The 22,393-nt window shown below is 38.4% G+C and overlaps 1 protein-coding gene across 1 annotated transcript in view; it reads left to right on the forward strand.

Moving 5' to 3' along the window:
* The window catches only part of AKAP13 (A-kinase anchoring protein 13), a 247,677-nt gene that overhangs the window by 82,077 nt on the left and 143,207 nt on the right, over positions 1-22,393 (forward strand). The window contains exons 5-7 of the mRNA XM_021715342.1: positions 4,082-4,280; positions 7,420-10,579; positions 14,188-14,321. Coding sequence (XP_021571017.1) covers positions 4,082-4,280; positions 7,420-10,579; positions 14,188-14,321 — 3,493 coding nt within the window. The remainder of the gene's footprint in view (positions 1-4,081; positions 4,281-7,419; positions 10,580-14,187; positions 14,322-22,393) is intronic.

Below are 22,393 nucleotides of genomic sequence, written 5' to 3' on the forward strand. Positions count from 1 at the left end.
AGTGAGGATACATTTCAAGAGAAGAAATAGGTCAATGTTTTAAAATTCTGTAAAACTCAAGGATGATGGGGACAAAGAAAGGCTTCTGGGTTTTGGGATTTACTTGTCACTGGAGACCTGTGACAAAGTAGTTTTAGTAGTAGTTTAAAATGTTGAAAAGGCCGGAAAGGAGATAAAGATGGTGAATGACTCCTTGAAGGAAAGAGGAAGAGGAAGACAGAAAGTGGTCCAGTGGGTTTATAGCAGGATTCCTCAACACCAGCACTACTGGCAGTTTGGACCTGACAATTTTTTGTTATAGGGAGTTGTTCACCCTCCATCCCAGTGGCGGCGACCAAAGATGTCTCTAGACATTGTCATGTCCCCTGTGGGTCAGATTCCTTAGGTCTACAGGATGAATGAGGAGTGCTGCTGCTGGTGGATCACCTTTGCTGCCATGACTGCTCTGTCTACCGAGGTGTGGGAAAGGAGCTAGTCCAGAGTAAGTGGAAAACTACAGGCAGCCAGGAGATGATGACTGCAGCAGGGACCTGAGGAGAGGAGGAGGAAACAGAGCAAAACCATTGTCTAGAAGAGGTACCTTGGAGTTAGAGAGGGTGGGGAGAGGCATTTTTTAGTAGGTGAAGATTGTTTTAGCTTATGTTAGATGGCCTCGAGCTTCTCACGAAGAAGAATGAAATAGGCAAGGTTAATGTTTGATATTGGAGGAAATTGTATAAAGTTTAAGTAACCCCTGTGGGGATGGATTAGTATACTGGTGAGTAAAAGCAGTATGAGCAGCAATGAGCCTGGCTGAATTAGGGACTTTTGAAACAATTATTTAAAACATTGTTAAAATCTTGGGGAAAAAGAAAACCTATAACTCAGCCACCCTGACGCTAATTTTATTTGTGCATTTTACTGTGTAGACTTGTCTACATTTTATACCCTTTTAATTTTACTTAAATTCCACAGAACTTTATAGATATCACTGTTATTGAGCTGTCATTTCAGTTATTTTTTAATGGCTACATAATTCTTTAGTTTATCAAATAGTGCTCTGGTTACTGACTGGTTGTTTCCAGTTTTTAATGCTATTATACCTAAAGTTGCAGTAAATATCCTTGCGCATAGAACTTTGCTGTATTTGATTAGTGGGCTCAGTAAAGGTCTTATATAGTGTTAACACAGAGTAGGAAATGTATTTGCTTAAATGTCACTTTAATGAGGCCTTCCTTTGACCCACCACATTTAAAATTGCAACCTGGATCCCTGCTTTATCTCCGTAGTGCTTGCTATAGCTTCTAGTTTTTCTTACTTACCTTGATTGCTGTGGTCTTCCTTTCTCAACAGGACAGAGATTTGGGGTTGTATCACTAGCACCTTGAATAATGCCTGGCACATAAATATTTGCTTGAATGAATGAGTGCTTGGGTTTACCCAGATCAGTAGGCAAAATGGGTTTGAAAAAGTGTCAGTAGCAACAGATATTCATGGAAGTCAGTGGAAAACTAATTGCAATGATTAGTCTTTCGTATCTAAAGGGACTAGTAAGCAACAAAAATCCATAGGGACCATGAATTGAGAGATTTAAGAGTTAGCACCTGGAGGTAATTGTGACAACAAAAGCACATTCCTCTGGAAGGAGCGCATGGGAGAGGTGGTAGGTAAATAAGTTGTGGTTAGAGAAGGTGATTTCCCAAGGTTAAGATATTAGAAATAGGACAGTTTGAGAATTAATAGAGGCAAGGTTAGGATACTCCATTTTGCTGGGAATAGACTATGTCACTTTTTACTCACCCCTGCCTTGGCAAGCAGTCCCCTCTAAGCTAGTTTATTTGGGTCACACTGAATGATGGTGTACAAATCAGGTTTTGTCTTCAGAGGTCTTTTTTGTTGTTGTTGGAATCTGGCTACGTGTGGTAGTCTGATTAAGCAGATGTACCAATAATGTCTGCCAGACAGTAAGGCATTTTAGTGATGATGTCAACCCAAGCTTGAAAACTGAATTTAAGAGAAGCTGTCTTCCCCTTATTTTATTTCTTGAGTCATTCCATTGAACTTTTAAGTGACTGTCTTATAGGTGCTTTTCTATTTGAGGTCATTTTACATATACAAAGTAGAGCAGCTTGGTGAATACATAAACCATCTAGTATAGCATATGTTGCTCTTTATTTTAAGCAACTTTCGAGGAGTCACTCTTGAGTATGGAAATTTCAGTAGTATTTTTTTTTGGAGCACCCTTAATTTTTACCCTCAACCAGTATATGATTTTTCCCTGTCTTACAGTTTTTCCACAAGAGCATGTATTTAGTTTTAAATTTTAAATTATTCTCGGGTGAATTGTTAATGGCAGATAGGTATGATTTAGTAGAAATATCCCTGGAGATCTTCAATTTCAAAAGGTGATAATGGTCTCAAATATAGCCTTTCTCCTAGAATCTCAGGGATACTTTTTCAGTCTACTGAAAGGTGTTAATGTTGTAAGGAAAGGAAAAATAAAATTACAGATAAGGAAGAAAGGGTTGATGGAAAGCATAATCTATTACTGTGCCTGATCTTTGAGCTACTAGGCATCAGATCAGAATGGCCTTGAGGATCATTTTCAGTGTTTTTAAAGCTTTCAGAAGGAACAGGATTTTCTGATAAAAGTAGAAAGTATAAAATGATTAAGAAGGAAAGCTAAGAATTCTTTTTGAACAAATGAGAGAGTAGAAAGAGGAGGAACGGGCAATATTAGTGTGCAACTTCTCCATGCCAAATACTGTAGGTATAGTTTTTCATGTGCATGTTCTCCTAACACTGCTTGAATTGTAATATTCTTAAAATAACTTAGGCCATATGCTAATTGCAATTTATTATAATGGGTAGAACCAGTTACTTCAACCCAGAAAGAAGCCCAGAAAAGTTAAGAAATTTGTCTAGCATCACATAGCTAGGAAATAAAGTTTTGTATTCAGAAAACCCTGACTCTGCATTATACCATATGTCAAACAAGAAAGGGCAGTGGCACCAAGGATTCAAGCTTCAGAAATTTATATTTGTGTTGAATGCAAAAGAGACTGCTTAACACTTGGAATATGTGCCCAAGTTCAGTAATCGAATGATATGAGACTGTGTGGTATACCATTATGTGTCTTATGCCTGTTTATTTTATGCTCCAAGATTCCTTCATCTGGTATATATAAATAACAGCACAGATTATGTATTGTACAGACAGCATGGGCATGGGTGTGCCTTCTAGGAGCAAGGGTGATATTAGAGATGCTATGACCTTTAGAGAAGAAATCTACTTGCCTTATTTAAGTCATTTGGCTTATAATAGTGGAAAGTTCATTAGAGAGAGAACCACATAAAGAGAGATTTACTGTTTGAGGCCTGGCCCAAAAGTGCTTTGTTGTATACCTATACTCTTGTCAGATGTATTTGTGTATGATATATGTTTATAATGATATAAGCTGAGCAAAGTTGTTTGTTTTTTAAATTTAAAAATTTTTTACTTGAAGTTCTTGGAAGCAGCGCTTCATTTAAAATAGAATTTGAAAATTATATTGACAAGTATTGTATAATATGACATTTTTGTCATTTATTTCTCTGTGTAGTTGACTTTAGGAATTTTGAGAGTGTTTCCTTCATCTGTTGTTAAAAAAATTGGAGTGCTCTTGCAAGAGTTAGAATCACTGGTTCTACCCATTAAAATCAACTGCAATTGGTATATGGCCTAAGTTATTTTAAGAAGAACTCTTAATACGCCTTGTTTTTATTGAAAACAAGGCTAAAGCCATCTTCTGAACTTCCTTATTATTTGATTGTTAGCATAATATTTTTAGATCTCAGACATCTCTTTATCTTGATCAAAAGAACATCCTTAGGAAGGAATCTGCAGTTTTCATTGAACCATTTGTGATCTTGTGAAGAGGATGGAGCAGTTAGTTATATGCCTTAATCATGGGCAAGTATATATACCAAACTTTTGCTGTAGAGTCTCAAAGAGCAGTGAAGTTAGAAATATTACATAGCACTTAAAAGGTTAGGCCTATGTTTTTGGGAGGCAATATATATATCTATACACATATATTAATTAGAGATTGCTTGTTTGCAGGGAGAATGCTGGAGAACCAGACTCCTGGAGCAGTTTATCCTACGAAATACCTTATGGAGACTGTTCTGTGAGGCATCATCGAGAGTTGGACATCTATACATTAACCTCTGAATCTGAATCACTTCATGAACCCCCATTTCCTGGAGACAGTTGCACTGGACATATTTTTAAACTTATGAACATTCAACAGCAACTAATGGTAAGGAAGAAAGTTTCTTTTCATTTTTAGGTGTGTGTATGTGTGTCCCTGCCCTCCTCCAGTGAACCTTGATATAATTAGAATATAAAAATGCTTTCCCCAAAGATTGTAAACCTGCAAGACAATATTAGCAGTATTAGATATTACCACTTAACAGATCAGAACTAACATTAGGGTTGTAGCAACAGGGGGACAGGGGGTAGATTTATTTCCTTGGTTTTTACCAGGTTTTTGAAACAGTGAAAGATGCTCATGTACACACATTGCAGATACAGAAATATGCAACAAGTTAGAACTAAATTTTCCTGACATAAAAGGAAATTTGTCTGTGTTTGGTTCAACTTTACAAAATGAAATGAGCAAAGCAATTTCTGTGATTGTTGCTAAAGAACAAGAACCAACTTTACCCAGAAATAAAGTCTTTTTGCAACTATGTTAGTGAGTGATGATAGTGTTGCTATTTTAAATCAATATTTATATGGTAAAAAGATCACTAAAAAAATTAAAATGTTATAATCCACTCAAGTCTTCAAGATAAAGTTGTTGCCAGACTAAAAACATTACAGACTCCCTGGTAGCATTTATTATGGATAATATAAACGTCATATGGGTACATCACTCTTGGCCATAACATCTGAAAGGCTAAGTTTAGATAATTTTTCCACCCAGTTTAGTTCAGAGCTGATTTGATTTGGAAACAGCTTGATAATAATTTCATTTAAGGTCATCTAGGGTCAGCTGAATGCCAGAGGCTTCTTTGAGAGCAGTCATTATTTTTGAGACCAGCAAGCCAATAGACTTCTTAGTAGGGTTGTGTGATGCTCCTGCCTTTGAGAATCATGTCTTTTCCAGAGCATGTCACATTTTATTTTCCTCTGAATGGACTGCTAGGAAGGTCATATTTTCACTGTGAACTTTTCTACTAGGTAAATGACAGTCCACTTGAGAATATCAGTTCGCAGGTACTAAAGCTATCTGCAAGGTATGGGAATGGTTGGCAAGAAGACATGATAAATTAGAACTTTGAGAGCACGCATGTGTTATGAGCTTTTTAATTCTTCAAGTAGCATTTGTTTCTGTTTTGTAATGTTCATCCTTCATTAGATTTAATGACGTATTTTCCTAATTTTTAGGAGACTGTCACACTCTCAGTCGGAATGGAACCAAGCTAATTTTGAATACTCTTAAGAAACATAGCACAAGGCCAGATGTAGTGGTTCATGCCTATAATCCCAGCACTTTGGGAGGCCGAAGTGAGAGGATTGTCTGAGCTCATGGGTTCGAGACCAGCCTGGGCAACTTGGCGAGACCATATCTCTTTAATCAAAAAATTAGCGGGGTATGGTGGCACGTGCCTGTAGTACCAGCTACTTGGAAGGCTGAGGTGGAAGGATCACCTGAGCCCAGCAGGTTGAGGCTACAGTGACTTGGGCATGCCACACACTCCAGCCTGGGTGACAGAGTAAGAGTCTAACTCAAAAAAAAAAGGGTAGCACAGAGGCTTTTAGTGAAAGTTCATTTTGCCTCTATTCTCCCAACAGAGGGATTTTTAGCAAGCAAAACACACATATGCATAAACTCTGACAATAGACTCAGTAGAGAGATAGGAACAGTCTCATGATGGAGTGCTATAAGTACTCAATATATTCACTGAGAGAGTTAAGTGAATGAGAGAATAGACAGCAGTAGACTTGCATGAGATTATTTCAGTAGATTAGATAACAAGTGGGTAAACCAGATGTTTCATAAATAGTTTTTATGTACTGAGAAAATAGTATTATAAACATTCCTAGAATTTTGATATAAAATTTTCACTAAAATTTACTACAGATCCTCCTATATTTGTTTTTCTCTATTTTTTGTAAGCTTTCTTTACATGTATATAGGATTTTTGTATAATTATAACCTTAGATTAACTGTAGGTTATTTTTTTCAACATTGTGGTTATACATTTTTTCTGATTGTAGTATGGTCTTCATAGTTAATATTTATAGAACAGCATTGTATTTCTTTTATTGGTTTTAGGAATCATGATTATCTTAGCCATTCCTATGCTGTGGGTTGTATCTGTTTACATTTTAAAAAATACTTTAAAATTGCAAAAATTATTTTTGAGATGACCTGTGATATCCATGGTACATTCTGACAGAAATAAAAAGTTAGGTATTGTTATATGCTCTCATTTATTTCATATTTGGTATTGGAAAACAGAGGAACTGCTTTTATTAAAAAGTGAAGAAACATCTACCATGCCACTATTCCTGAAATCATACGAACCCAAAACAATTAACTTAGGTGGAGAATATTTGGAGAATTTAAGGAACTTCTCAGTATTTAGGGAACAAGATCATCTGGCTGCACTTTGTATTTTAAAAGAGTTTACCAAAGTGGTTAGGCTTTGTTTGGGTTTTTTCTTGTATATATGAAGCAGGATAGAAGTAGGCTCTGCTCCTCTAAAGATCCTAGTTTTTGGTTTTGTTTGTTTTGTTTTGTTTTGTTTTGAGTTGAAGTCTCACTCTGTTGCCCAGGCTGGAGTGCAGTGGCACACTCACGGCCATCGCAGCCTTGACCTACTGGAATCAGGCGATCCTTCCACCTCAGCCTTTCAAATAGCTGGACCTACAGGCATGCCTAGCTATTGTTTTTTATTTATTGTAGAGTTGAGGTCTCGCCAAGTTGCCCGGGCTGGTCTCGAACCCATGGACTTGGGCAATCCTCTCACCTCTGCCTCCCAAAGTGCTGGAATTACAGGTGTGAACCACCACACCTGGCCTAAAGACCTTGTTTAAAAATTTCAATCTTAGCTGCTCATTTGAAGATACTCACTGTGCTTTTTAAAAATAAGATTTTTGAGGCTCATTTCTAATCTACTTTTCAAAATAAATTCAAGATATAGAAAACAGTAATTTGGATTATCTGGACTACTTTTAACATCCTAGTGGATATGCAGATATGAGAAAGGAAAGTAATATCAGGAATAAGAGAAAAATTAATTGTGTTCTTTTGGATCAGCTTACCATATGTTACCTTACAAGATCTGGAATGACAGTGAGCTCTATCCAAAGGACTTTTCTTATGTGTGTCAGTGACACATTTTCCCATGGACAGGTTTCTGAAAGTATCTTTCCTTTCCTCCTAGAAAACAAACCTCAAGCAGATGGACAGTCTTACACCCTTAATGGTGACAGCACAGGATTCCTCCAGTCCTCCCAGTGCCCCAGAAACAAATATCCAGTTTCTAACCTGTGCTTCAGAGTCCATAGCCAGCCAGCAGCTTTCTTCTGAAGAGACCGAGAGCATTCCGGGCTGCCAGGGGAGCCTTGTTGGGCAGATTGAAAGTTCCTGTGATTTATCAAGCATGATTGAGGAAGAGAATACAGACAGTTCCTGTAAGAAGAAAAATAAAGGCATGGAAAGAAAAGGGGAATGGGTGCAGCCAGCACCTATTGTGAACTCTGATACTGTGGCTGATCAAGACAGCTGCTTTCGGAACATGCCTGACTGTGGAGTAAAGGGCACAGAAGGCCTTTCATCCTGTGGAAACAGCAGTGGAGAAACTGGAACAAAATCTTCTGGAATGCCCATAGACTGGGAGTCTCTGAACAGAGGAGATAGTGAGCTACAGAGAGACATGGTCACGGAACCAGGCACGGCCCAGCATTCCTCTGGAGGTGAATTGGCAGGCATTTCAACAACAGATACCAGTACCCTAGATACTGTAGGGGAAAGAGAACATGGTCTCTTGAACTTAGATGCCACTTTCCAGAGCAGTGTGCCTCAAGTAGGGGAAAGTACCAAGGAAAGTTTTGAGAATTCGAATCTCAGCACTGCGGGATCCTCCGACGTTCAAGTCACAAGTAAGCCTGAGGATAAAGCCAGCATTCCAAACTCTGTCTCTACCACCAGTTCCCTGGGTGGTAACAAACCTGCAGAGTCTTTGGTAGCATTTAGCAGTGGAGGAATCTCCACTGAAAAAGAAGCAGAAACAGAAACTTCAAGAAGCTGTGAAGAGAGTGCTGAGACTCCAGTAGATCAGAATTCCGTGGTAATTCCAGCTTCTGCAAATGACAAGATTTCAGATGAATTAGAACTGAGCACTTCCTTAGCAGGCATATGTGAGGCATTGTCACCTTCAGATTTAACCTTTCCTGGGCTAGAAAAAGATGTAATTCCGGACCAGAAATCAGAAACAAATTCATCTCATACTCAAAGCCAAACAAGCAAATTACTTATTTGCTCTGCAACTGGAGACAATAAACTTTGCACTGACTCTGCATGTCAACAGAACACAGTGACTTCTAGTGGTGAGTGGGTTGCAAAACAGTGCGATGACATAGCCAGCCAGCCTGAAAGCTTAAAGATAGGGCAGCCGAACTCACAAGACCCACCTACTGCTGTCAGCTGTGAAGACTCACAGACTAACACAGTCACCTCTCACCCTGGAAGGAATACCCAGGAACATGTGGATTTTTGTTCTTTTGAAGTTGTGGATAAAGAGGACCAAGAAAAAGAGTTGAAACTAGACAAACCTTTAACAAATATGCTGGAGGTGGTTTCACATGCACGTCTGGTTGTCCCTAAAACTGAGAAAGAACTGGTGCCAAACCAGGCAGCAATATCAGACAGCACTTTCTTTCTGGCAAATAATCCAGGCAGTGAATCAGTAACCAAAGATGACGTACTTTCCTTTGTCCCCTCCCAGAAAAAAAAGGGAACAGCAACTCCTGAACTACATATGGCTACAGATTATAGAGATGGTCCAGACGGAGATTCGAATGATCCCGATACACAGCCACTAGAAGACAGCACAGCGGACCTGTCCACGTCCTCCCCTGTGGTAGAGCTTCAGGTCAGCATGGGTAATATCAGTCCCACAGGACTTGGTGGGGAATATGAGAGTCCTGGCTCCTCAGCAAGCCCTGAAGTTCTGAATATCAAGGGGACCACTGACTTGTCCCTACTAAGTGTGAGTAAGTTCACTTTGGCCTCCAGTTCCGTTTTGACTAGAGAAGGGAAAAATGTGGGGATTCCAGAAAGCTCTGCAGCTCAAGAACAAGATGACAGAGATAAAACAGAGACTTGTTCCTTCATTAAGGAAGACAATCTTTCTTCAGGAACGTTGCAGGAAGAGCAGAGAACACCACCTCCTGGACAAGAGACACCCGGATTCTATGAAAAACCTATCTCAGCTGCTTGTGCTAAGGACAAAGCGCTTCAGCACAATAATTTACCGGGTACACCCTCCGCCTGTCTTAAGGCAGAAACTAAACATAACAAGGAAGTGGCCCCACAAGTCTCACTGCTGACTGAAGGTGGGGCTGCACAGAGCCTGATGCCACCAGGAGCAAGTGTGACTGCAGACTCAAGGCAGGAAGCCTTGAGTGCAGAGCAAAACAGCTCAACTCTGTTGCCAGAGGGGTCTGAGGCTCTTAATGGCAACCAACCTTTTGCTCTGGATATTAGAGTGAAGAACACCCAATCCCAGAGAAAAACCAGTGCCAGTGAGGTGAGTGGAAATGTAACGGTGGATGTTGCAGTGGTTGATGCTCTACGATGTACTGCTGAGCCCAGAAGAAAGGATATATCACATAACACCCAAGACATTCTGAGTCCACACATTTTGTTGAGTCAGGAGAAGAATGTGATCCTGGGTTTGCCGGGAGCTTTACCAGACAAAGGTGCAGGTGACCTACAGGGAGCTGCAACCCCACAGATGGTACCTCTCCATTGGGAGGAAAAGGAGCTGGAAGGAGCAGACCACAGTTGCACCATGGATGACTCCAAGGAAGCACAAATGGGCAGTGAAGCACTTCCTGTCCTACTGCAACCTATTGCCAAGGAACTTCCCACAGAGACAGGGCTCTCAGCTGGTGATGACAGGGCCCCAGCTGATGTGAGGGAAGTCATGCAAGCCTTGGCCCCAGGCAAGGAAAGGAGTGTTCCTTGTCTTCCCTGCCGGGTCTCTGCCCAAGCTGCACCTCTGTCTAAGGGAGTAGACTTCATAGAAGTAGCTGCGAGCCACATAGTGGATGCTGTCATCGAGCGAGTCAAGGCATCAGGAGCACTTTTTACTGAGGGAGATATCAGTCACATATCACTGTCCAGTCCTGAGTTGGGCCCTGTGACCAAGGGGCTAGAGAGTGCTTCTGCAAAGCAAGTGAATGCTTTTCCACCTGGGGAGAACCTGCCAATGGGCAATATTCCAGAAGAAGCCACAGGGAACCTTGCAGGATGTTTTGGTGGAAGGGAGGAGCCAGAGAAGATTATTCTGCCTGTTCAAGGGCCTGAGCCGGCAGCAGGTAAGCAAAGCAGAATACAAAATTAAGTTTGAAAAGCATATTCCCTTAAGAGTCTCTGTGGTGTGCTGGTAAAAATACAGGCATCTTTGTTGTTTTGAGATCTTGCATTCATTGGGTAGGTTGCCAGGTTAATAGTCATCACCATCAGGAGAGACACATCATCTCAGAGTTGGACAGATTTTTGCTTCCTATATTGTACACTTGCAACTTGGTTGCTTAAGCTTATAAACACTGTCTACTTTCCAAACCTGGAAGAAAATGCTTAGATCACAGGTGCTCCAGAATGATGAAGGAATTTGCAGTTATTTTTATTCACATGACTGTCCTTTTCTCTAGTACCATAGAAGACAGTGCTGAAAAGTATGTTTTTTTTACAGGCGTGACATGCCCTTCATCCTAGTCTGTATTCTGAGCAAATTTAGAGTCAGAGTGTTTTCATGAATAGCTCTAAGTATTGTTCAAAGTTGATGGCCCAACATCCAAAAGATATTGGGTCGTTGATTGGGGGCAGGGTGGGGGATCTCCTCCTTTTCCCACTTGAGGAGAAGACCTCCAATTCCATTGCCTGTTGCTTTTGGGCAACAGTCCGGGAATTCAGGACCCTGCACAGCGCCGGGGATAGGATGCAGGATTTCCGCCCAAGCCCAGTCTGCTGAGCTGCTGTCACAGGGCAGACCTTGTGTCTGCTTATCTTGGTGAAGCAGCTGCACCAAGCAGATTGCTCACACAGCAGCTTGTTCCGTCTATGGGTAACCATGTCTAGAGACAGCAAAGAGAAACCGCTATTACTCAGTGGAAATAAACTGTCTGAATAAAACTTCTTATTGTGGGTTGAGGCTGAAGCTGAAGCTGGAGTCAGGCACGATCTTGACTCTTGAAGTCTTTAAAGGTCAGTTTGATGCACACTTTTTTACCACCACCTGTTAACAGCTGTAGACAGAGGACCTGTCTCCATGCTTTCCCCAAGGCTTTCGTAGGTAAGAAGTAGCCTTTTTTTGGCCTTTATTATTTGATTTGTTCTACTGTTCTTTTTAATTTTTGAAAATCCCTTTATATGTACTATGTGTTAAGAGTGTGGGGGTGGGGCATGGGGAGAAATGAACAAGCAGAACAAAAGAAGTTATTTAAGAAGAAGTGCAGTTTAAACACAGTGGCCATTTTCCCTAGTAAAGGGCTTTGGCACTTAGAATATTTTTTTTTCCTCTGGTTGAGGGATTTAAAGAACCTGAGTTAGAATTTTTGTTGACTTCAGGCTTCTAATTTTATTAATGTTTTAGATTGCTAGTGATAGATATTTGTTGGCTGATATGAGACAATCTCTAATTTTCAAAATAAGGCACAACAACAAGTCTATTTTGGGGGCCCTGGCAGGTTGGCATTTCAGAAGAATGGGAGTGGCTGTAAGCTGATGCCTGGCTGTGTTCTTTTCATTTGGGTGCTGTGTCCCTGGCCACATGGGCTGGAATTATTTCTCTTTCTGGCTCAGTGGTCAGAATTTAACCCAAGCAAGTATGAGCTATGTGGGGTTTGTGTCTATAGTACTCTTTGAGAAAAGGTTAAAAAAGGAAGATAATTTTAGACTTTGATTTTTTTTTTTTTTAGAAAGCAAGATTTATTAAGAAGACAGAAAAGCTCCCATAGTGGGAGGGGACCTGAAGGGGTTGCCCAGGACTTTGATTTTTATTTTTATGTAAATGTAATAAAAACGCGAAGGAATGATGTTTAAGATTTTAAAGTTTTAAGAAGGAAGTCTCCACAGTGCATGTGAGTGTGGGTTTGGGACTGGTAAATTTTGTGTAGGCGAGTAACTTGTTCTGCTACCCAAAGGAGTCATAATAGGCTCAGTACTCATGGTCTCAAACTATGGAGAAAAGTAGCCAGTAAATGAAGAAATCGGTGCTTTTTTTTTTTTTTTTTTCCCCAGAAAATAGCCAGGACTGGGTAAAGTCCCTGATCATGTTGCCCTAGAGAAAAAGCACCTGAGTATGATCTCAGAACCAAAGGGTATTTTCTAGCAAGTTTACATTCCCTTCATGGACTTAATCATACTGTTTTATGAGTGAGGAGAGACAAGTTTTAACTACTGATTTGGAAGGAGCCAGTTAGAAAGAAGGGGATATAGCCCTTCACTCATTGACCACAGTGCTTAGGAAGTTAGTGGTGTGTAACCCAGCCACGCCAGGCCTGCAGAGGCTGCCAACACCCCTCAAGTCTCAGCAATCACTGTTTACCAGTATGCCTGGTTGCTATGCCAAGATACATAGTTTCAGTTGATAGGTATAGGAAAGTAAGGTTGTACCAATGATCACATCCACAAACGAATAAAATAAAAAACACCAACAGTCCCTTTCCCCCCAGAAACTACTCTGGCTCACTTAGAAATGTTTTGATCAAGGGATGGTTCTAAGGGGATTGCTTAGTCAGATTTTTTTTTTAAACTTTAATTTTATGAAATGTAACATAGATTTTGGTTCTCTGGGCAAGAAAGATTGTTTACCCATTTTTAAATTGCTAGTAAGATTATATAATTATAAGGGCAAGGAAAGAAGAACGAGGTTTATAAATGTTCGTGTGTAAGAATATAACTTTTCTAAATTTAAAGTAGACCGTTGTACATGTCATATGCTGCTAGAATAAAATATTAACATAATTTATTCTTTAATGAAAGAAACTTCTCTGCTCTTCGGCATGGGGAGCGCTTTTCTCTGCCAAGTAGGGGCATCACTAGATTAATAAAGACTACAAAAAATTTTCCACATGCAATTAAGATGACCGTTCCATTTGTATTTGGGTTATTAAGGTGAATTTTGACTGCTCAGTCATCAGTCCCCTTTAAAGTGTCATAATCCTAAATTTGCCTCAGACATCATTTTTATCACTTTCTTCCTGTATTTGCTTGACCATATGCTGGTCAAGTAACAAAAGCCACCACTGTTGAGGATGGTCAGCAATAGGACAGCTATGTAATTCTAGCGAAAACATGCATAAAAATTTTTTCTTAAGAAAAAGAATTGCTAGTTTGTGATTATGTTTTCATTTTGAAAGAAATAAGAGCTAAAAATTTAAAAAATCGCTTGCTAGAATACTTCAGTTGTACTGATTGCAGTGGTGGGTGGATTAGGGTGTCTAGTATGTTTTTAGAAAAAGTCAGAGTTGTCCTGGAGGTTTCGTCTCATTCTCAGTGACTTTCTCCTTTTTGTCTAGTACAAATTTCTCTTGCCTTTTTGATGATGGCCAAGATGGACCACCTAGCTTCAGCTGTTACCTGTTTCCCTAGAGCTTATGAATTGAGTTTTCCATATGCAAGTCAGCACCACACTCAGATTTGTCATAAAAAGTCGGTAGTGAAAGTGCACATTCAGTGGACATTGAACTGGATCTTCACTTAGCTCCAAACCCATACAAAGGCTAGGGGAAAACCAGACAGCTATGTGATAAAGGAATAGCTCAGCATGGGGTCAGAAATGGCACTAGCTCCTGACAGCAAAAGAATATTTTTCCATTTAATACAAAAGTGAAAACAAAACACATGAAACCTGGAGCGTGTTGTGTAAACAGTAAGGCACAGAAATCAACTTTTTAAATATACTCTGTAACCTCCTTTTCAGAAATGCCAGACACAAAAGCTGAAGATGAAGTGGATTTTCTGAGTAATGCCAGAGCGAGTTCAGTTTCTGAAGAGGTGGCTGTAGGGAGTGTAGCTACTACACCCAAGATTGAGCAAAGCCCAAAGATCCAGGAGGTAAGTGGCATCAGTAAGTCTGTATGAGCCCAAAATGTGTTTATATCTTGGTCTGCTCTGTCTGATTTATGACCTTGTCTTTTGTTTTGTGGGCAGGTGGGCACAATAGTGTTATTTTCTGTGTTGCTTTTGTCCTATTATATAAATATGCACATGTTGTTGCAGTTTATGCTTTCGTAAATGGTATACACCACATAGCAGAATTTTGGAATGGGCTCTGCTACACGGGAACTTTGGAGATTGTGATGAGAACCATTTTCTCTATGAGCACAAGACTTTGAAATTTGTCATCAAGCTTAAATTGTCACAAAATGAGAGTTACAGCAAAAGAGGATCTATAAAGCTTTCTTAAACCTAAATCATTTCTTTATATAGAAACTGACAGCTACAAAAATGAGATTTTTATTTTACAGCTCAGTAGTAACTGTCTAAATTATAAAGCATGCCATTTTTTGCAATGAAAAAAGGTTTAATGAGGATTTTCTTTTTAACAACTTTAATTGGAATATAATTTACATACCATAGAATCCACCCAATTAAATAAAGTACATAGGTCAGTGGTTTTAAATACATTTACAGAGCTGTGTGACTGTTACCACTAATATTCTGGTTTCAGAATATTATCATCACCCCAAAAAGAAACCCCAGACCCATTAGCAGTCAACCTCTTCCCTCTTCCTCCTCCCAGCTCCTGGCAGTCACTAATCTACTTTCTGTCTCTAGGGATTTGCCCATTCTAGAATTTTATATAAATGGAATCTTATGATAATGTAGTCTTTTGTGATTGGCTTCTTTCACTTAGCCTAATGTTTTCAAGGTTCATCCATGTTGTGGCATTGATGAATATATCATTTCTTTTTATTGCCAAATAAGATTCTCTAGTATGGCTATACCATAGTTCTTGTGCATTTGGATTGTTTTCACTCTTTGGTTACTGTGAATAATACTGCTATGAATATTTGTATATGAGTTTATGTGGATACATGTTTTTATATGCCTAGTACAATTGCTTGGTGTATTGTAATTCTATTTTATATTCAGTAGGTTTTAAAAATATTTTTCTTTAGGGTCTTTGTTATTTTTCTTCCTGTTGAAAGCTATTAACTTTTAAAACAAAGGAATTTAAATTTGTTGAGATAAACAGTGCTCTGTACTTTAGATTCCATGCTGGTCAAAACAAAACCCTTTAAAAAGCTGAAAATGAAGTTAATGGCCTAACTCATACTGCTCCTCAGAAAGTCAGTGCTCTTTGGCTGGACTTGACATTACACTGTTTTGATCTTTGAAAGGCTAAGTGGTATTTTTTTCTCAGAGTTACACCAGTAAGTAAACAAAACTGTACTATCCCAAACTGTTTCAAGTGTATGAACAGTGATAAATAAGATTCGTTTTATTGGAGTACAGTGGTATGAAGGTGCTGACTGTTCTAACCCACCCTTTTTACAGATAATATTCATGACTAATGCTTGGGTGGCTACTTGTATAGCAGGCGCTATTCAGACAAATGTTGCTTTTGCCTCTGTGGGAAGAAAAGAGAACACACCCTGCATGGGTACCCTCAGAAGGGGAAGGAAAAAACTCACATCCTTGAATTCAAATGCATCTATTACTTAGTCTTCCATTTTAATATTGTGATTAGTGTCATTGAATGCAATCTGGCATTTGGCTCCAGACCCTTTGCTTTCTGATGAGAGCTGTATCTATCCCAATGTATCTTATCGACTAGAAAGAAAAAAAACACATTTTTTTTTAAAAAAGAGGTCTTTCTTCTTTCAACCCTTTTCTCATTTTTCCTCTAGTTTTAATTGAGAGGAATAATATTCTTCTGGTTGGTCTGCTTGCCTCATTTTACAGATTAAAAAAATAGATCCCTGGAGAATCAACTTTGACTAACTCAAGGTCAACCTCAACTGCATTTGATTTTTAACCTAGGATTTACACAACAAAGCAATTCTTCCTTGACTTTTAACCTGGTGGAGATTGATGATTGGTGGAGATATTTTAAAGAGCCTCAGAATCATGTAATTTGTCTCTGGCTAGGAGATACCGATGCCTTCTGCTTTGTGTCTGCTTCTGCCTTGTATAGTTGGGGAAAGCATATGTCAATGAGATTTTCAGGTTTTTAAGATTTTTAGGTCTAAACAGTGAAAGTTTTTGTGTTCACAGCATTGTTATAAGGCTGTGAAACCTGACAACCTATTTCTTTTCACTGTTACTCTGCTAAACATGCCCTGTTTGCTGTGAATTGAAAGGATAAAGCATGGCCACATACTTTAATGTTTCCCATTTAACTCTTTATGTACTTGCATTCATTGTATAGATTTTCACTGGGTTAGGAAAGAGCGCAGAGTTCTGCAAACTTTTTTTGTAAAGGACAGAGAGTAAATATTTTAGCCTTTGTGGGATGTACAGTCTTTGTCACAGCTAGTCAACTTTGCTGTTACAGTGTGAAAGCAGCCGTAGCTAATATATAAATGAATGAGTGACTGCTTCAGTAAAACTTTATGTACACCAAAATTTGAATTTCATATATTGTTCACATGCCATGAAATAGTCTTCTTGTGAATATTTTTTCTAACCATTGAAAAATGTAAAATCCACTCTTAGTTTTTTTCATGGGCTATATAAAAACAAGTGATGGGCCACTGGCAGTAGTGTGTGAACCCTTTGCCTAAAAAGTATTTGTATAATGGTAGATGAAAAGAAAAAGAAAACAAGTGGATTTCTTCTTTTCTTTGAAAATTGTTTTGTTGTGAAACCTCTAATTATTAAGCTACAGGTTGCTGAACAAGCTTTTGACAACGTCTCTAGAGTTGTTTCCTTATCTCGATTCATCTTTTAGCGCTAACTTTCTAGAGTCTGTGTTTTCATTCTGAAAAGGGTTAATTGATCTAAAAGGGTTAATTGTGATTATAGTTGAGGAAGAAATGGCATTTGTTTAATATTATTTAATTTGGTCTTTCTGACACATGCCCTGTCTGTGTTTTGGCCTTGGGAATAATAGGCCAGTCATTGCTTCATTGAATCATTGTTTCATTGAATCATCCTCTCCAAATGTAAACCAGAACAAATTCTTGTAACTTATGCTTTGCTACTTGAAAACCAGGACAATGGTAAATTTATGGCAGTTTTCTAGCAAATGTAAATAATCTATTTAAATTCTTATGGAGATCATCCTGTTTGGAGCCTTCTTTAAATATATAATTGTCAGAGCATAGGGTTCTCTGACCAAGAGTGGCACTATCAAGGATTTAAAGAAAAAGGCTACAGTTGGGCTTCTGTTTTATTAGTTCATTGACTGACATCTGTCATATAAATTGAGGAGTAATTTTCTTTCCTTAACTTGCTTGACACTTGTAAATTGTAAATAAGACCTTAGTTTAAAGGTTAAATGCTGGCCAGGCACGGTGACTCAAACCTATAATCCCAGCACTTTGGGAGGCCAAGGCAAGAGTATTGCCTGAGCCTGCGAATTTGAGACCAGCCTGGGCAACATGGTGAGACCTTGTCTCTACAATAAAAAAAAAAAAATTTTTTTAATTAGCTGGGTGTGGTAGGGCGCGCCTATAGTGTCAGCTACTTGGAAGGCTGAGGTGGAAGGATCGCCTGAGCCCAAGCATGTTGATGCTGTGGTGGTCAGGAGTATGCCACTGCACTCCAGCCTAGGTGACATAGTGAGACTGACTCAAAAAAAAAAAAAAAAAAAAGTTTAAATGCTGAAAAACATGGTTCATTAAGGAAGTAGGTGATATCAACATTTATGTTTGCTTATATTCTGAGAGAAAACACATTTGTGAATTAAATACTGCAGATTTTTTGATAGTTTTCACTGGTATTTCTTTACTAGGTTGAAAATCTTCACAATTTTGGAGACAAAGTTATTAATTTACATATAATATGTTTCATTCTATTAATTATTTTATGGTGGTTGTTTGTTGAGTATTGCCAGTTTTAATACTCATTACAATTTAATATTCAATGTTGTCTCCTTATGCATGCTTTACTAGTTTCAAGTTTCTCAGATGACCTTTTGTTGTCTTCTCTTTTCCCCTCAGTGAGTTAATACATATCAATTACTTAGAACAGAGCCTGGCACACAGTAAGTACAGCCTAGAATTGTTATTAGTTTTGTAACTGTAGATTTTAGTAGCCTGTTCACTTATTTAGGTGACCAGTAGAATATGGTGGTTCAGACTCAGTTGCTCCTTCTTGAAAATATTACACAAGCTTCAGGAATAATATCATACAGTAATTTAAAGTTGGAAGATGTGGACATTGCTTTACTTTTGAGATTTTTGCTTTATAGGAGGAGAAATGGATTCAGAATGGTTAAATGACTTACCTTGTTTCACCTAGTTAACTGTCAGCTGGACTAGATCCCACCTTTTGTGCTAGTAATGTTTCCACTATACTGTTGTTTCCTGAAGACTCATCCTAAGGGTACACCCAGGACTTCTGAGAGTGTACCCTCACTTGGTTTAGGATGGGTTTTTGCTTTCTAAACAAGTATCCCTGAATGATTCTTATGCACACTAAAATTCTAAAACCTTTGCATTATATTCCCATGCTTTTGGTGATAGTTGGAGAACTTCCTTTGGCTATTTTGGGATCTTAGCTGATTCACTTTAAAATAAGTCTCATGTTCTTATTATGATCTGTTTAGTTGCAGCTAAATACCACGAAGATGGTGTTTGTCCAAAGAGCTTGTTTTTGGTACAGAAATTACTAAGATTTTCCAGACCTGTCTTTTATTTCCTAAAGAATGATATGGAAAGGTATTGAGACAGTTGCAGGAGATGACACTGAATTCTCAAGTTCAGAAGAGAAAGCTTTATTCTCTTGAGAGTATGCCCTAGTGCTGCAAATCAATATTCTCCATGTGTTGTAGGATCTTTTCAAGGTATGGCCAAGTTCATTAGAAAGGCGCTTGCCTCCCTGTGGTTATCTGTTCATTGAGGCATCTCTGTAATAATTCTTTTTCTGAATGTTCATTGATTAATGGAACAGTTAATTCTGCAAACCAGTAGTATATCTTGTCAGGGTGCCTGTGGTCCTAGCAGCCAAACCCTCAAGAACAAATATGTTTAAGGACAACTATAAAACTCATATGGCGAGTATTAAGTTACTGGGAAAATCTATTCTTTATTTAACATACCCTCCTCAGTCTAAAAAGCTTTTTTTTTTTTTTTTTTTGAGTCAGTCTCACTCTGTGGCTCAGGCTAGAGTATACATTCATGGCTCACTGCAGTCTTGACCTCCTGGGCTCAAGTGATCCTTCTACTTCAGCCTCCTGAGTAGCTGGCACTATAGATGTGTGCTACTATGCCTGGCTTTTTTTTGTAGAGACAAAGTCTCGCTATGTAGCCTAGGCTGGTCTCGAACTCCTGAACTCAAACAATCCTCTTACCTCAGCCTCCCAAAATGCTGGAATTACAGATCTGAGCCACTGCGCCTGGCCAATAAAGCATTTTAAAGCAGAACTGTGATCCATTTTTAAGAAAATAATCAGACGACTGAGCATCAAATTAACTGAATTTCCATTCTTAATGATGTGTACAACAGTATTAATGTTTGTTTCTTCAGGGTTGTAGTAAGGGCAGTTGGTCTTGGAATATTTCCTGTTGATATCTTCTTGATTTCTCTGTCCTTTTATCATTTTTAACTGAAAACTATGTTTTCTTTCTCTTGTCCCAAGGGGGGCGAGCTTGCATTTCCATCCTCAGTTCTGTGGTTTGGTTAAAAGTTTTTGTTTTGTGAGGCTGTTCACAGCCTTCATAGCTAACCTTAGAAGCCATAACACTGATATTCAGAATGATATTCACATCTCACCCTGTTATTTAATAGTGTCAATTTCAAAATAGTTTCTTTAACAATGTCTCTGCCATCATATTTACATATATAGTTTTGTGGTATATGTGTCACCTAGGAAAAGAAAAATTGGCTTCTTTCTGAGTTGCCAGTAAGTCTTGCCTGCATGCATTTGGCATTTAAGAGAGCCAGCCCTGCCTTAATTATCCCTTTTTGGTTCAAAGCTAGACCTAGTATCAACCACAGGAAACTCACTCCTCAGCTTTTTCATGTAATTTTTTTGGGAAACTCTCTTTCTCTGCATCTCCTTTGAAATGGAGAGTTTCCAGGAAATTCTACAGTGACTCCTTCTGCAAATTTTTAATAAAATTGCAGAAAAGAAGTACCTCAGAAAACCCCAGATTGTAAAGCCACAAATGACAAAACTATAATCTGTCTGTAAAACTATCCACAGATAATATATGTAAGGATATAATTTAATGATCTGGCTATACATTTTTAGTGACTTTCAGTGAGTTATTTAATTTCTCTGATATTTTTCTTCTCTGTTGATTAATGGTTAGACAGTTTTTAAATTTTCTTCCAGCTCTTAATTTTTGACCAGTGTATGATTTCAAATGACTGTAATAAATTTTAAAATGTTGGGGTATGTCTTGTATGTTGGACCAAGAGAACAACTATGAGGGACTTTAAAACCATGTATTCTTTAAACAAATTCTTAACTAGTCACTTTTTTTCTTAAACATTTTTGTGTTTTGCTCTAAAATCTTAAATTATTCTGTAATCGTCTTTTTTTCCTCATAGAACTGCTGAATCCTAGGTCATATGTGCATTTGGAGGGAGTATGTGTCTCACACTCCTGCCCTGGGGTCAAAAGAATCATATCTGAGTCATGCTTTCCATTTGTTTCTTACACTCATTTCTCTTTTGTTCATTCTTATCTGAGTATATTGACAGTCAATGATATTAGCTACATATAATGGAAAGATTATGGAGCCCAGTAAGCTAAAGTTTTAATCCCAGTTAGTAGCTCAAAAACTTTGATTCATTTATTTAGAGCCACAGTTTCCTCGTCTGTAAATTTGGGATATTGATGCTTCTACAAAGGGTACTTATTAATATACAAAGGGGATCCCAAAAAAACTGGAATTATTTTTTGGAGGTTGGGCCCCTTGTAGTACAGGCTTCCCCCGCTAGGTAAGGGTTCTCGAAACTCACTAGCATCAGTATACGAGCTAGCATTGTTGTGAGTCGCTGTGGTGGGGTTCAGTGAATTTTTTTTGTTGTTGTTGAGATTCTTATAATGTGTTTTCCCATTTTGTGATTGGTTACTTACGAATTCATCTACCCATATTGCACTGAGTATTCAGGGATTTTTGCCCCAAAACTGCATCAGCATGGCCTCAGTGCCCCACCCTCCTTGTTCACCCGATCCCGCCTGAGCAACTTTTTTTTGTCTGTTTGTTTCCCTGGATGAAAAACAAAGGGAAACATTTTGCCAATATGGAGGAGGTGAAACAAAAAACAGCAGAATCACTAAAAGGCATTAAAATTGATGAGTTCAAAAACTATTTTGAACAGTGGAAAAAGCATCTCAATGGGTGTATTGAATGGAATGGAGAGTACTTTGAAGGTGACTGAAATTTAAACACATAAGAATAAATATGCAATTAAAAAAAAATTAATTCTGGGGTTTTGTTTTTTGCTTTTTTTTTTTTTGGCATGTAGTAGGTATTTTTTTAAGTGATAGATATAGTTCTAATCTCATTTTAAACTAATTCCGAGTTAACAAGTCCATTGGAATATGGATGAATGATTTTTAGATAGGTAATGATTTTTAAATGGTCTTTGAAGAAGCTACCAGTTATATCAAGTCATCATGGTACTCATTTAAACTTTCATGTCACTTTACGTTTACTGTGAGGATGCATTAATTTATTCAGTGCTTGATTCAACAAATGTTCATTGACCTCTGTGCTGGACCTCAGATATGCTAAAGTGAAAATCTGTATTCAGAGGCTCATATTTCACTGGGAAGAGGCAATTATTAAACCAATAAATAAGATATAGTCTGAGTGTTAAAATATGGATAATCATAGTTGCTTATGAAAAGTTGTCTTTCGGTGAAATAGATGCTAACTTCTAAGTGTATGATTTTTACACTGTGGGAGTGAAGATGTATGCATTTTTGTGTCAGAAACACAGGCTTGAGTATAACCATTATGTCGATTAACAGTAGACTTAGAAGGGCCACCACTAGGTGA

The sequence above is a fragment of the Carlito syrichta genome, unplaced genomic scaffold, assembly GCF_000164805.1.
Source record: "Carlito syrichta isolate Samal-C Ts95f unplaced genomic scaffold, Tarsius_syrichta-2.0.1 Scaffold307019, whole genome shotgun sequence".
NCBI classification, from domain to species: Eukaryota; Metazoa; Chordata; class Mammalia; order Primates; family Tarsiidae; genus Carlito; species Carlito syrichta.